Raw genomic sequence first — 14,886 nt, forward strand, 5'->3', positions numbered from 1 at the left:
GAGAATTTGTGCACATGTGTTCAGGGATATTGACCTGCAGTTCTCTTTTTTAGGGGTGTCTTTATCTGATTTTGGTGTCAGGGTAATGCTGCCATCATAGGATACATTTAGAAGTTTTCCTTCCTTTTCTATTTTTTGGAATAGTTTGAGAAGAATAGGTATTAACTTTTCTTTAAATATTTGGTAGAATTTGCCTATGAAGTCATCTTGTCCTGGACTTTTGTTGACATTATGTGATATTGATAAAGCTATTGAACCTCTCCTGAGGCTCAGTTTGCTTATCTGTAAAACAGGGACAATAATAGTATCTACCTCAAAGGGTTTTGTGAGTATTGAAAGGACTAATATAAGCAAAGTAGTTGACATTGTATATGGCATGTAGTAAGCAAGCATTCTATACTGTATTTCGTGGTATACTGCATATCATATTTCTGTATTGTATTTTGCTGTCCTGGGCATATTTTAACATCTCTGAACTTAAGAGGTGTATTATGATTGATAGCATGTCAGAGTCCAGATGGCATTGTTTTTTTCTTTTTGCATGGTATATAAAATAATGATGCTTCTTATAATCAGTGTTACTTTAGTGGTGTTAGTGATTTGGTGAGGCATCATACTGGAGCTGTTCCTGCCCTTGGAAACAGTGGAGTTGCTCATATCACCAAAGACAGCCTCCAATATTACCTTCTAAGCCCCATATCCACCTGACAGCTTCTTTTTTTTTTTTCTAATCCTTAAAAACAAAACGCAGATTACACATTCTTCTTGCTACTTCTTCTACTAGAGCAAAGCCACTAAGACTCCCCAAACAGAAAACTTTTATCTGGATAGGTTGTTCTACTATTCGTGAGCATGTCATTCCTGTGCCTTTACACGTGCTATTTCATCTGCTTGGCATGCCTTTGCCCCTGGAGCATTAGCTTCTCACAGCATTCAGCTCCAGTGTTCCCTGCTGGAGGAGGCCTTTCCCAGCTTCCTCAGGTCTCCTCTCTTTTCACTTGAAGAGGTGGGCACTTGAAGAGCATTTATCGCACTGGTTTGTGATTGTCCATTTGCGACCGAGAGAGACAGAGCATGAACGGGGGAGGGGCAGAGAGAGAGGGAGACACAGAATCGGAAACAGGCTCCAGGCTCTGAGCCATCAGCCCAGAGCCTGACGCGGGGCTCGAACTCCCGGACCGCGAGATCGTGACCTGGCTGAAGTCGGACGCCTAACCGACTGCGCCACCCAGGCGCCCCTGTGATTGTCCATTTGTTTGTCTATCTCTGCCACCATGTTGTGAACTTCTGAGGGTGGGAACATTTTCTGTCTCACCCACCCACTCTGGTCTCCCGGTGTCCAGCATAGCCTTTAGTAGCTGTGGATAGCACCAGTGGATAGCAGCTGGCCAGACACTGGGCAGGGGTCCAGTAAGTGTTCACTGAGTCAGGGAATCAATTTGTGGTCTGGCTTCCCCATTACCCCTCCCCCACTGTGGACCCACAGCACTTGACCAGCACCCCTCCTCTTTCATGTACCTCCTAACACCAAACCTTCTCCTGTCTTCAGAATCCAAGCTGGATGGCATCAGGAAGGACATTCTTACACATGTACAGAATGAGTGCTGGACCCGCAGTCAGCAACTAATAACGGAGCTCACAGATTTCACGGAGGTCTTCCAAACCATCAACTCAGACATTCATACCATTGCACGGTGCTCCCAGAAGGTGGGCTTTTCTCATCCTTCCCATCTTGCTCACATGCTCAACACACTCTCTTCAGGTCTCTGCTGAGCTCCCATTGGGGCTTGATGCTTCTAAACTGTGCTCACATATGTGATCTGTCCTTACTAACTCTCACTCTGTTCTCGTGGCCCTCAGTTTCCTCATGTCAGGGAGAAGCCCTGGTGTGAGAGAGACTCTGTGACAGCTAGGGATCTATCACCCTGTCATCAGGGTAATGACTTGGTGGGGGAGGAGCCTGCTGTCTTCAGAGAGACCTGGGTCAGATGGGATCTGATCCCACAGTGCCCCTGATCCCAGTTGGGTAAAGGTGGCTGTTGGGGTCTGGGGCCCCTAGAAGATGGGAGCTCCCCTCAGAATGAGCCCAAACTGGTGCACAGGGTTGTGGGGGTGCCGGTCTCATGTTGTAGCCCCCTGCAGTTGAACCAGGCCAACGAGCAGTATGCAGAGCTGGAGAAGCGAATGGAATACATACGGGCACTCCACGAACTCATCCGCAACCACTTTAGCCTCTTTAGTGCTGAGAATGAGGCACTGGACATCTCGGTGAGAAGGCAGTTGGGGAAGTCACCCATGCCTCCCAGTCTCCTTCCCCCACAGCCGCACCTACCTGACGGCACTCCCCTTGCCCCACAGCTACTGGATGTGTGGGAGGCATTTCAATTTGAGAAAAGCCAGGCCTCAGAGTTCCTGCTCAGCAAGCGACATGCCATTGTGCCCAAGCTGCAGCAGCTAATAGCAGCGGCACTTGTGGAGCTGGAAGGTCTGATTGAGAACGCCCTATCTGGCCCCTTCATGGACCCTGCGCAAGAACAGAGGAGCATGGAGCGTCAGCTCATCTCCCTGGAGCGTCAGTTCCAGAACACAGCCAGTCACCTCAGTGAACTGCACCATGCCTATGCCACCTTCACCGGTACTGAGGATCCCTGCTCCCTCTACCACCATCCTGTGAGAGACCCATCAACTGAGATAAGGGTCCTGTATCCTGAGTGTCCCTAAGCAAGTCTCGGGAATCACATACCTTCATTTTAGTCTCTTTTATAAATGAAAATTACAGGACAGAATCTTTGTACATTGGCTATGTTAAGGGCTCTGCTTAGCGGGGGAAGACAGAGGGCTCACAGTCTGGTAGGGAAGGCAAATCGGTGAATGTTACATTAGAATGTGATGGGGCTGAAGGGCTAAAAGCCTCTGCAGGGGAAATGTAAAGGTGCCCTCATTGTAGTCCTTAGCCGATCCAGCCCAGTCCTGTACCAGGCTGCAGGTCCCAGCTAAAAATAGGTCTTGATAAGTCATAGCCCCTGCTTCCAGCCAAGGTAGTGTAGAGGGGCAGCTGCCGAGGGTCTCCCTGGCCCACAGAGGAGACCAGGGCAGAACTATTGGTCTTAGCCCTCTGTACAAAGGGGTGCAGCTAGACTGGTTCCCTTCTGCACATTAAGAACTTTGTGGGCTCAAGTTTCTCCTTTCAGATTCAGTCACTTCTTTTGGTTACTTTTATCCCCTGGAAGGGCACACTGCTTCTGAGTTGCCTCTTGGCCAACTACCAACTATTACCAACTCTGCCTGTGGGCATCCCTAGTCCCAGGGCCATTTGGCCAAATGTAGGGTGGAGGGGACACCTTGGGACCATCCTTAAGCAAGGGACTTTTTTCTTCAGCCAAGTATGGAGACACCCTCTAACTGACATAGACCACAAACCTTAAACTTTCCTCTAGGGATTGGGTATGTTTGTGAAAAGGCAGAATAGGGGCCTCAGGCCTTGTGATGCTAGGCCCAGGAAGCCCGAGAGCATGCTTTTAGTTCCATCGTCCATCCCTAGCTCTTCACCAAACTCCCAGCTTTTGTTAAAATAATCCAGGATCTTAAAGCTAGATTATTAATACTATTCTATATTTTCCATTATGTATCTTATTTTAATTAATACTTTTTAAAAAAGTTTATTTTCAGAGAGAGAGAGAACACAAGTAGAGGAGGGACAGAGAGAGGGAGAGAGGGAGAGTCCTGAGCAGGATCCGCACTGTCAGTGCAGAGCCTGACACATGAACCCATGAACCATGAGATCATGACCTGAGCCAGAATCAAGAGTTGGACACTTAACTGCCTAAGCCACCCTGGCACCCCAATCTTAATACTTTTGACATTTGCTTGGTTTTATAACCAAGTTATCAACTATTTTCACATATAAGGTTTACTGGTTTTGTTTACCCACTCCCCCTTTTTTTTTTAAATCAGAGTATGGTTGACAACCAATGTTACAGTAGTTTCAGATGTACAAGATAGTGATTTGACAAGTGCTTCTATACATTCTGCTGTGCTCACCACAAGTGTAGCCACCATCTGTCACCATACATCGCTATTACAGTACCATCAACTATATCCCCATGCTGTGCCTTTCATCCCCGTGACCTTTCCGTTCCATAACCAGGCGCTGTAACTCTCCCTCCCCTTCACCCATTTTGCCCAACCTGCCACCTCCCTCCCCTCTGGCAGCTCTCAGTTTGTTCTCTGCATTTATGGGTCTGTTTTCTGCTTTTTGTTTTGTTTATTCACTGGTTTTGTTTTTTTAGATTCCACACATGAATGATATCACATGGTATTTGTCTTTCTCTCTCTGACTCATTTCATCTAGCATAATGCCCTCTAGGTCCATCCATGTTGTTGCACTACCATTTTTAGAAATACCCCATCTTTTCATTATTTTCATTCTTTACTTAAATGGCAGCAATATTTCTTTGAGTATTTATTTTTTCTAAGAAGGGAGTTAGAGGTGTTAAAATTTCTAAGTTCTTTATGTCTAGGATGACTTTATAATGTCCTTATATCACAGATTGGCTAGATATTGAATTCTGAAGCCACAGACATTTTTTTCTCCAAACCTAGGATATTGCATCATTGTCTTCTGATATTTAGCATTGTGGGCCAATCTGTTATCAATCTGATTTTTTTTTTCCTGGGCAGGTAATCTGTTTATCAGTTATTTGATAATGGCTCTTAGATTTGCTCTGGTCTCCTTCCAGAATTCATACTTGTATATTGGATTTTCTGGATCTCTTCTCCATTTCTTTTATCTTCAGCATCATTCATTCCTTTATTCTGAATTCTGAGGAAATATCATGAGCTTATCTTATAAACTTCCATTTTCTTGGCATCTACTCTGTAATTTCCATTGCATTTAGAAGTACACACATATTATATGTATACACATGCTTATGTGCACATGTATATGTATATAAGTGTATGCATATGTGAATATATACCTGAGTATATTTCCTAGCCCTGTCTACTGAAGAGACTAAGAAGCAAAGACACTCCAACAGCAAGAAGCAACTTTGTGTCCTGGTCTTAGTTGCTAATATCATTCCCTACCAGGGCTCCTCAGAAAATGGGTGACTCCAGGGCTGTCACAGGGTAGGTACAAGATGAGTCTAGAATATCTTTTTAAGGTCTTGAGGACACAGAAGGGATGCCAACTGTCCAAATCTGAGGCAATTTTAGCACTGAAGTACAAAGTAAACTATTGGAAAAATAGGAATTTATAATCCACACTGATAATAAGTAGATAAATAAGTGAGGGAGAAATGAGGACTTGCACTTACAATAGAATGCCAAGAGCCAACTGATAAATGTAGAAGGAGAAAAATTGGAGGGAAAAATCATCATTTTGCAAACATTCTGGTAAATGTTGGATCAGGTAAAGTCATCAATGGGGCAAATTCGATGAGATGTAGAATATTTGCACAGTCTTAGAGATTCTCCTACAGAGACTACTTATTAGTTGCAAGGGAGGGGAGAAAAAACACTAGCAATTATTTAGTAGAGAAATTGGGCAACATTTTGACCAGGTGATCAAAGTTAACATCACCAATGAGAGACAGACATCATGTGCCTCCAGACATGATACCCAAAGGACACAACATTACCTATTCAGTAGTCCAGCTGAGAATGAATAACTTCAGTCATGAAAAGAATCATATAAACACAACATGAGGAACTTTCTGTTAACAAAAAAGGGAGAAAAGGGTCAATATACTTCAAAAATGTCTGTTAGAAAAGATTAAAGCTATGGGGAATGTTCTAGATTAAAAGAAGTTAAAGAGACATGACAAGTAAATGTGGTACTTGATTCTGGACTGGGTGCTGTAGTTGAGGGGGAAAATGCTATAGGACCTTATTAGGTCAATTGACAACATTGGAACATGGACTATAGGTTAAAGAATTGTATCAATATAATATATGAAGTTGATAATTATAGTTATATAAGAGAATATCCCTATTCTTAGGGAATACACAGTATTTGGGGGATAAATAGGGCCATGATATATGTAACTTACCCTTAAATAGCTCAGTAAAGAATTATGTGTTGGTGTATACATATGCCCATATACATACAGAGCCTGTAAACACAAGTGATAAAGAAAATGGGTAAAATGTTAACAAATGGTATACATCTATTCTTTTTACTGCTCTTTCTTGCAACTTTAAAAAATTTGAAATCACTTCTAAATAAAGTTTTAAAATGCAATGAAACTTACTGAGTAGATACCACAGCAAATGTGTGTCAGAGGATATTTGCTGTTAATCCTCAAGAGTGTATCTTCTCACATGTCTGGGGATACAATGCCTGCTCTTTTTTTTTTTTTTTTAAATCTTTTTAACGTTTATTTATTTTTGAGACAGAGAGAGACAGAGCATGAATGGGGGAGGGGCAGAGAGAGAGAGAGAGAGAGAGACAGAATCTGAAGCAGGCTCCAGGCTCTGAGCCATCAGCCCAGAGCCCGACGCGGGGCTAGAACTCACGGACCGCGAGATCGTGACCTGAGTTGAAGTTGGACGCTTAACTGACTGAGCCACCCAGGCGCCCCAATGCCTGCTCTTTCTTACAGAGGAAGTTCTTCACTTGTCCAAGATTTGATGTTGAGACAACTGCTGTCAAAGATTATATGAGTCTCTAGCCAGATCTTTTGAGTTCAGACAAAGGAAGATTGGAAGGGTTTAAATTTACTATCATTTTTTTTTTCTGGTCAGATGAGAGCTTTGATAGCCTGATAGTGATTCTCAGTCTTTCATTATTCTGCTCTCCATGATGGATGATGGATGATGCTTACACATGTAAGATTCATGATTCCCATCATTTGGGTATTATTTTATCCCTTTTTATCTCACTGAAGAAAGTATACTGGAACTCAGATGAATGAGAATGACAACTTTACTGTAATATCCTTGAGTCTAGTCAGATATATTTTAAGTAAATTACAAATCTCAGTACCATAACTATTATTAACTGCAAATTACTTTTGACACATATCTCACAACCAAATATAAATAATTGGTCACATATCTCACAACCAATAAATAAATAATTGGTCAAGGATTATGCAGCAGCTTATGAGATGAAGGGAGGGAATAATGACCAGAAGTACACAAAATAGGAAGCATCACCATTTACCCCTTATGGTCCTCTCTATAGACCAGATATTTTTTCATATGCATCTCACTGGATTTATTCATTTGTCTAACAGGTATTCCTTGAGTGCCTATATTGTGCACCAGGCTTGAGATATATCAATAGATAAATAACATCCCCCCCACCCACCCTCATGGGCCCAACATTGTAGCAGGGAAAGAAAGACAACAAATTATAAACATAAAATATAACCAAATTATGGAGGCACCTTGGGTGGTTTAGTCAGTTAAGCATCTGACTCTTGATTTCAGCTCAGTTCATGATCTCATAATTTGTGGGATCAAGTCCCATGTTAGGCTCTGCACTGTCAGCAGAGCCTTCTTGGGATTCTCTCTCCCTCTCTCTTTGCCCCTCCCCTACTTGCACACAGCTCTCTCTCAAAATAAATAAATAAACTTAAAAATATATGTATGTATCTAACCAAATTATGGAGTACATTAGGTGATAAGTGGCATAGAAAAAAGAATAGAGAAGGTAAGAGGTGTTGAGAATGCCAGAGAGGGTAGAAAGCTGTTTTTAACGGGTTGGGCTACACAGGCCTCATGCAGATGGACTTGAATTTGGTGAAGAAGTGAGGTATATGGTTTTCTAAGGGAAGAGTGTTCCAGAAAGAATGAGCTACCAGTCAGAGGCTCTCAGCAGGAGAGGGCATACCTGGGGTGTATACAAGCATCAGCAAAGAGCCTGGTGTGTCTGGAGCAGAGTGAGATGGAAACTAACAGAAGAGGAACCCTTCCCTTTTGCTGCCATCACATTTTCCCAGATAGCCTTTCCTTGGAATAACTATCTCTTAGATGGTCCCCACCTACAATAGTCCCCACTGGACAATTTTGGACACCCCATCCCTGGCACTTTCAGGACCTTCCTTCCTGCCATTATGGGCTCTTGACAGACAACTCCCTGTCGTGCCCCTCCCTTGCACCCAGCCCAGGCCTTAACCTGCCCTGTCCCTCAGGGGAGGAGAGTCCTGTGCCCTTGCCAGTCTGCGGGACCCGTCCAATCGTGCAGCAGCAGCGCATCTGGCACCTGTACCGAGTCATCTCTGAAAACATCAGTGAATGGAAGTGCATGGCTTTTGCCAAGGTGCTGACACCCTTTCTTGGAGCCCCTGCCTCAGAGTGGAGAGTCTGCAGGGGTGGGCGGGGAAGGGTATCCAGCTAACAGTGAGCCTTCCTCCCTCCAGTTCAGCATGACTATCGCCCAGGAGAAGACAGATGGCTGGCTGACAGAGGCGTCCCGGCTGAGCACAACCCTGGGGCTGCACAGCCCGGTTCTGCAGCGCTGTATGCACATGCTGGAGGAGTTTCGCATCTACCTGCCAATACTTAGCAGGCTGGGCAGCTTCCAGCTGCAGAACTTAAACTTCCAAGTCCTCCTGCGAGGTGTGTTTTGGGTAGAGTCAGAGGGGAGGGGAAGGGAAGTACAGGGGGATTAGAACAATGTAAGGACTCAGTTCCCTGCTGCTCCTGTAGGAAACACCTTTCCTCCCTGGGTTGCTCCCTGCCTTTGCCCCACAGGGATAAACATTTCTAACCTCATGCACACCATGTGAGTCTCCTCTGCTGACTTGGGCTAAACTCAAGCTACAGTCTTAGCTCTGGGCTCTGTGTTGTGTTCTGGACCCTAGGTTCTGGGTTCTTGGCTCTATGTTGTGCTTTGAGATCTGCTGTCTGGGAGCTGGGCTGGGCTGGGCTGGGCTCAGGGTTGCAGATCTGGGCTCTAGATCTGCAGATCAGGGTTGCAGATATGGGCTGGATTCTGCCATGTACTGAGTGTTTCTCTGACTTGTCCCCTCTACCTCCAGCCTTAGGGCTGGGCAGTCTTCAGAACACGGAACTCCTAACACTGGGCCAGCTGCTAACTTGTCCGCTGCTCGAATTTGCAGATCAAATCAATCAGGTGGGGCCCTCCAGAGAGAAGAAGTTGATCCAAGCCCAGAACCTATGTGCTAAACTCTAATAGAGCCAGTTAAGTCCCAGCAGCCCCTTGAGACAGGGGACAGTAGATACTGGCTTGTGGGTGGGAAGGCGGGAGGTTGAGTTTTTGGTCCTGCCTGGGGGGTGTGGGGATCTGATGGGTGGTCTCAGACTCTGCCTGAGAGCATGCCCCACCCCCAGAAGGAACTGGGTGGCACCCCAAATTTGTGGGCACACAGGATGGCAGATGTCCTCCAACACTTGCCTTGTTCCAATATGAACTGATTAAGGCACTATCTGCTCAGCTAAAACCTTGCAAAAGAGTAGGCTTCAAGGAAGCAGCCCTAGGTCAAAGTATGCTGCTGATGCTACCTACCTGAGGCCAAATGGTCCCACTCTACATTTCTGAGACTTCCATTCCCCTGAGCCCTAGCCCTGGAGTCCCACTTTCAAGGCTATCCCCTGAGCCATCACCCAGTGCTGGTTCCTGAGACCCAGCTGTTCCAGATCTGGCAGTGTGAAAACGAACAAATCCGTGCCCAAGAAACTCTCCGGCGGCTGCAGCGGGTCTGGGAGGCACGCCAGCTGCGACTGATGAACTTCATCCTGTATGTACCCTATGAGCCCCCCGCCTTGGAGCGCTCCAAGAGGCAAATGTTCCATAGCCCCCAGTGGGAGGTGGTGAGCAAGGATAGCGGCACCTTCATCCTTTCAGGTGAGACCCAGCTCTTGTTGTCCAGTTATAGCCCTCTGCTAGGGGCTACATTTGTCCACCACATCCACACAACCCTGCCCAATCTGGCTTCTCTAGCCAGGGCCCCATCCTTACTGAGCAACCTGAGACATCTGTCTGTTCTGAGACAGTTCTTCCATGTAGCACCTGTATAGTCTTAATCTTGGGAGCCCCCTGCTCCCTCCCTCCTACCCAATGCCTGGCCCTTTCAGCAAAGGTCCTTCCCTTTCTGGGTGGACTAAAAAAATCCCTCACAGTCATGTCTCTCCATTTTCCAGTGCTCTTTCCTCTATATTGCATCCTGTTGTCGGATCTCTTGCCCCATTCATTCACTCTTTTATCATTCCTGCATCAAACCTACCTGCCTTCTCGGAGCCAAACACAAGAGACCTTGAGATTTACAGTCCAAGTTCTGTCCTCTAGGAGCTCCTAATCCAGTGAGAGAGGATGATAGAATAGAGATAAGTGCATGATGGAGAATTTAACTGAGGGCAGTAGAATCTCAGAAAGAGGACTAGCTTCAAAGGATTGGGGAGAGTCAGAGGAATCTTCCTTTCCCATAGGTAAAGGCCTCATTGCTGACTCCTGAAGGAGCAGAAGTTTGCCAAACTTACAAGGAGAGAAGGGCATGCCGGGCAGAGAGAACAGCATATGTACAGGCACCCAAGATGGTATAGTTAGGGAACTGCCAGTAGAGGAGAAATTGTCTTATCCAATCCACTTGAAACTCAACTGGCAAATTCAAAGTTAGCTAAATAGAGAGATCATAAAATATGAGATACACATGGCTTAAAATTTTTACTTTAGCTTAAAACATATAAACATAACCTTTTAGCCTGAGGACAAGGGCTTGACCTTGATTTGCAGTCGACTGATAGAAGTTCCTCACTGCCTTTCCTGCATTAATGCATTGTCCGCCATTTCCACTTTCAGCTTCTGTAAAGTTGAGCAGTGACATGAAGACACTTGTGAAGTTGCTGGAGTCCAAAATTTTTCTAGATGTTATTATAGTTTCCCAAGTTTTAAAAATTGACTGGCCTAGGGGCACATGGTGGCTCAGTCAGTTAAGCAACTGACTTTGGATCTCGGCTCAGGTCTTCATGTCAGGGTTGTGAGTTCAAGCCCTACATTGGGCTCCCTGCTGGGCGTGAAGCCTACTTAAAAAAAAAAAAAATTGGGAGTATACCTAATTTAATATCATGTTTTTATCAGCTCACCTTTACTGAAGGTTTTCCATAGTTTCCATAGAACCAGCAACTCTTCCTCACCCATATTTCAGTGGTTAACATAATATGAGATCAAATTCTGTAATTAAGATTATAACTCACATGGACAGGCTTTAAACACACTCTGACTCTAGGAGAGCATACTTTGCAACTAGTGGAAGAAAAAATGTTTGAGTCTTCTAGGGAATAGCTTGAGAACTGAGTTTCAGTATAATTTGGGTATTCACCACCCCTGCCCTTGCCCCATCTGCCTGCCAGCTCCACTCAGCTAGAACCCACTCTTCCTCAGATTACAGCAGCCTGCAGGATTCTATCCAGGAGAGTCTTCAGGTATTGTTCAAGATCCTGGCCATCCAAAAGTCAGGAGACTTAAACAAAATAGCTTTGGAGTGGGTGACCATCATGCATAGCCTGAGTGAGTGCAGGCCTCTAGCCTAGAGAGTGGGTGGGATCTAGGGCGGGAATGCCCAGAGGGATGGGGTGAGAGGTGGGGGTTGGGTGGGGGAAGACCAGAAGGACCGAGCGAGGACCTTCTTCCTACTTCTTGGGCTCAGGTGACCAGGTGAAAGTTTATTCACAGGACAAGTTTGCTCTCCAAGGAAGGTCCCTGGGTCCTGCTGAGTATTTGGGGGTGGGGCACCCTGAGAGGTCAGGGTCAGCTGGACCTTGCGGAAGCTGGAACCCTAGCCTCCCTCCAGTGATCCTCTGGTGTTCACACAGGTGCCCTGCTGGAGGTGTGGGTGACTTTCCAGCAGAAGTGGATTTTTCTGAATAAAATTCTGTATGAGATGAAGATCGAGTTTCCTAGTTCCAACCTGGTAGGAAAGAGGGGTGAGGCAGGTGGACAAGGGCTACTGCATAGTGGGGCTTATCATGGGAGGGGGAGCTGCCCTCACTTTTAACCCCTCCCTCACTGCAGAACTCCCGGTTCAAGGCCATGGATGATCAGTATCGGATCCTGATGCAGACCTCTGTAGCTGACCCCCTGGTTCTGTCACTTGTAATGCCCAGCATCAAGCGGAGCCCTCACTTCCGAGGCCAGCAGCTACAACAACTGCTGCAAGCAGGCTCGGTGGAGCTGGAGGGCATCATCATGGCCCTGGAGACCGTGCTTTATGGGGTGTGTGCTGACTTCCCCCGCCTCTTCTTCCTCAGCAATAGTGAGCTGGTAGCCCTGCTGGCTGCCCCCCTGGAATCATGTGAGGCCCAGCTCTGGGTACGACGCTGCTTTCCTCATGTATATGCTGTGAGTTTCAATTCCAGCCTGACTGACAAAAACACGGATGACCGGGACTCAAGCCCAAAGCCATCTACTCAGGTGGAGGCATTTGCAGTGCTTGGGGCGGGTGGGGAGGAGGTGAAGCTGCAGGGGTCTGTTCCTCTGCATCCGGATCTCCCCAAATGGCTGGCCCATCTGGAGAAGTGCCTGCGTTTGGCACTTGTGCACATGCTGCAGGGCTGTGTGGCTTCCCGTCTCGCTCTGGGCCCGTCCCTAGATGAGGCCTTCAGGCAGCTGCCCCAGCAAGGCCAGCTGCCCTTGCAGCTGTGTGTCCACCACTGGCTAGACTTAGTCCAGGCCTTCCCTTGGCAGTGTGTGATGGTGGCGGAGGAGGTGGTATGGTGGGCGGAGATGGAGGAGGCTCTGCTAGAGGGGAGGACCCTGGCCATGGTCCCCACACATGTGCGCAAGCTCGAGGCACTGGTGCATTTTATACGGGCTCACAGGGCCTCCCAGGGTGGGCAGCCCCTGTCTTCTGTCCGCCAGACCAGCCTGCTCAGTGCTCTGTTGGCCATGGCAGTGACTCACCGGGATATAGCACAGCTGTTGCAGGAGCACCAGGTCAGTGATCTGACAGATTTCCATTGGGCCCGCCAACTCAAATACCACCTGGGTTCACCTCACATCGTCCCCCAGAAACCCCTGCAGAGTCTCAAGACTATTGCATCTACTGAGACTTCTCTGTCACCAGCTGCATGCTGGATAGATGTGCTGGGTCGGTCCTTTCTGTACAATTATGAATACCTGGGTCCCAGACTAGGGTCTCTACCCAGCCTGCTGCCTGAGCGGCCAGCTCTGGTGCTGTTATTGGCCTTGGAAGAGGTGGCCTGTGGGGCTCTACTGGGCCCTGAAGGAGTGGGCAAGACAGACATGGTGAAGAGCATGGCACAGGCCCTGGGACGCCAGCTGGTGACAATGCCCTGCCTGCCTCAGACAGAAGCCCAAAGCCTGAGCAACTACCTGAACGGGGCCTTGCAGGGTGGTGCCTGGCTGCTGTTGGAGGAGGCTCAGCGCCTACCCCTCGGCTTGCTCTCTGCCCTGGGCCAGCGCCTCACTCAGCTGCACCACCTCTGTGCCCCACTGTACCAGGAGGCCTCCCGAAGTACCAGCACTGTTGACCCCACACACCCCCAGCTCCTGGGCAGTGGCTTCTTTGAGAAACATCACGTGTACATACGCCTTTGCTATGGCTGTTTCCTGACGCTGCGTTCCCTGAGTCCTGCTGTGCCTGCCAACCTGCACCTGCTGCTACGGCCTGTGGCACTGACACTGCCTGACTTGCAGCAAGTGGCAGAGCTGACCCTGCTGGGTGCAGGGATGCGGGATGCCTCCCGCATGGCTTCCCGCTTGTCTAAATTCTTCTCCCTAGAGCGTGAGCTGGTGTCTGCATCCCTGCCCTGCCGCTTGCCATTGCTCAAGCAGGTTCTGGAAGACACAATACAAGAATTACATGTGACGAAGGAGCCCAAGTCCCAGCAGCCCCACAGCCTAGCTGTCAATGAGGAGGCTGCCCTATTGCGTGCCCTGCTACGCTCACCACTATTCAGCATCCTCAGTGGTGTCCACCTGCACAACCTCCAAGAGCTGCTCTGTGGGCTCTTCCCTAATGCCCGCCAGGTGTTGGCAGAGCCTGTGACCCACACGCTGAGGAAGCCATTGCTGGTGGAGGAACTACAGCAGATAGGCCTCCATCCCAGCCCTGATATTTTGGGATCCCTGGAGCAGCTGAGCCAGGCACTGAGCCGGGTTTCGGGTGTTTTGCTCCTGGGCCCTGCAGGCAGTGGCAAGACCACTTGTTGGCACAGCTTATTTAAGATCCAGAATCGGCTGGCAGCCAGGGAGGACACCTCAGCTCAGGGCTGCCAGCCTGTGGAGATCACCCACCTGTATCCCAATGTCCTCAGCCCCCAGGAGTTCCTGGGATGGCTAGAGGGCCCCTGCTGGCACCATGGCGTCTTCCCCAGGCTGTTTCGTGCAGCCAATCCATGTAAGACTGCCGGCCCAAAGGGGCCACCACAGGAATCGGTGGGTATCCAGCACTGGATAATATGTGATGGGGTCGCCAGTGCTGCCTGGCTGGACTCTATCACTTGCCTCCTGAGTGATGCCCCCCAGCTCAGCCTCCCCAATGGGCAGCAGATAGCACGACCCCCAGGTACTTTTCTCCTGATGGAGGTGGGAGATGCAACAGGTATGTCCCCCAAAGTGGCAGGCCGGTGTGCCCTCGTCTGGTGTGGCGGGGAGCAGACTTGGCAAAGCATGCTTAGTGTTCTGATGGCAACCCTGCCCCACGAGTACCGCCTGCAACCCCAGACAGTCACTGAGCTCAACCGCCTGGCTCAAGCACTGGTGCCAGCGACGTTCCGATTCCTCACCCGGCAGGGCGCCTGCTCTCTGCTGCAGGTTCATGGGCAGCAGGCCGTTTGCCCAGGTGTGGCCGAAGTGACCAGCCTGGCCCGTATCTTGCGTGGTCTGCTTGGCCCCCACCTGCGCATAGATGAAGGGGAGAAGGCACATGTCTCAGGTGAGGGAAAGAGAAGGGATGG

The 14,886-nt window shown here is 48.2% G+C and overlaps 1 protein-coding gene across 3 annotated transcripts in view; it reads left to right on the top strand.

The window, feature by feature from the left end:
• The window catches only part of DNHD1 (dynein heavy chain domain 1), an 80,009-nt gene that overhangs the window by 37,735 nt on the left and 27,388 nt on the right, over positions 1-14,886 (top strand). The window contains exons 12-20 of one of the 3 annotated variants that reach the window (XM_043580517.1): positions 1,550-1,707; positions 2,143-2,635; positions 8,142-8,269; positions 8,370-8,568; positions 8,991-9,085; positions 9,610-9,817; positions 11,351-11,476; positions 11,782-11,879; positions 11,981-14,864. In XM_043580517.1, the coding sequence (XP_043436452.1) occupies positions 1,550-1,707; positions 2,143-2,635; positions 8,142-8,269; positions 8,370-8,568; positions 8,991-9,085; positions 9,610-9,817; positions 11,351-11,476; positions 11,782-11,879; positions 11,981-14,864 (4,389 nt within the window). Of the gene's footprint in view, positions 1-1,549; positions 1,708-2,132; positions 2,636-8,141; positions 8,270-8,369; positions 8,569-8,990; positions 9,086-9,609; positions 11,880-11,980; positions 14,865-14,886 lie in introns of those variants that run through there. The other 2 variants (XM_043580514.1, XM_043580516.1) reach the window with 2 other exon arrangements.

Source organism: Prionailurus bengalensis, chromosome D1 (assembly GCF_016509475.1).
Source record: "Prionailurus bengalensis isolate Pbe53 chromosome D1, Fcat_Pben_1.1_paternal_pri, whole genome shotgun sequence".
Classification (NCBI taxonomy): Eukaryota; Metazoa; Chordata; class Mammalia; order Carnivora; family Felidae; genus Prionailurus; species Prionailurus bengalensis.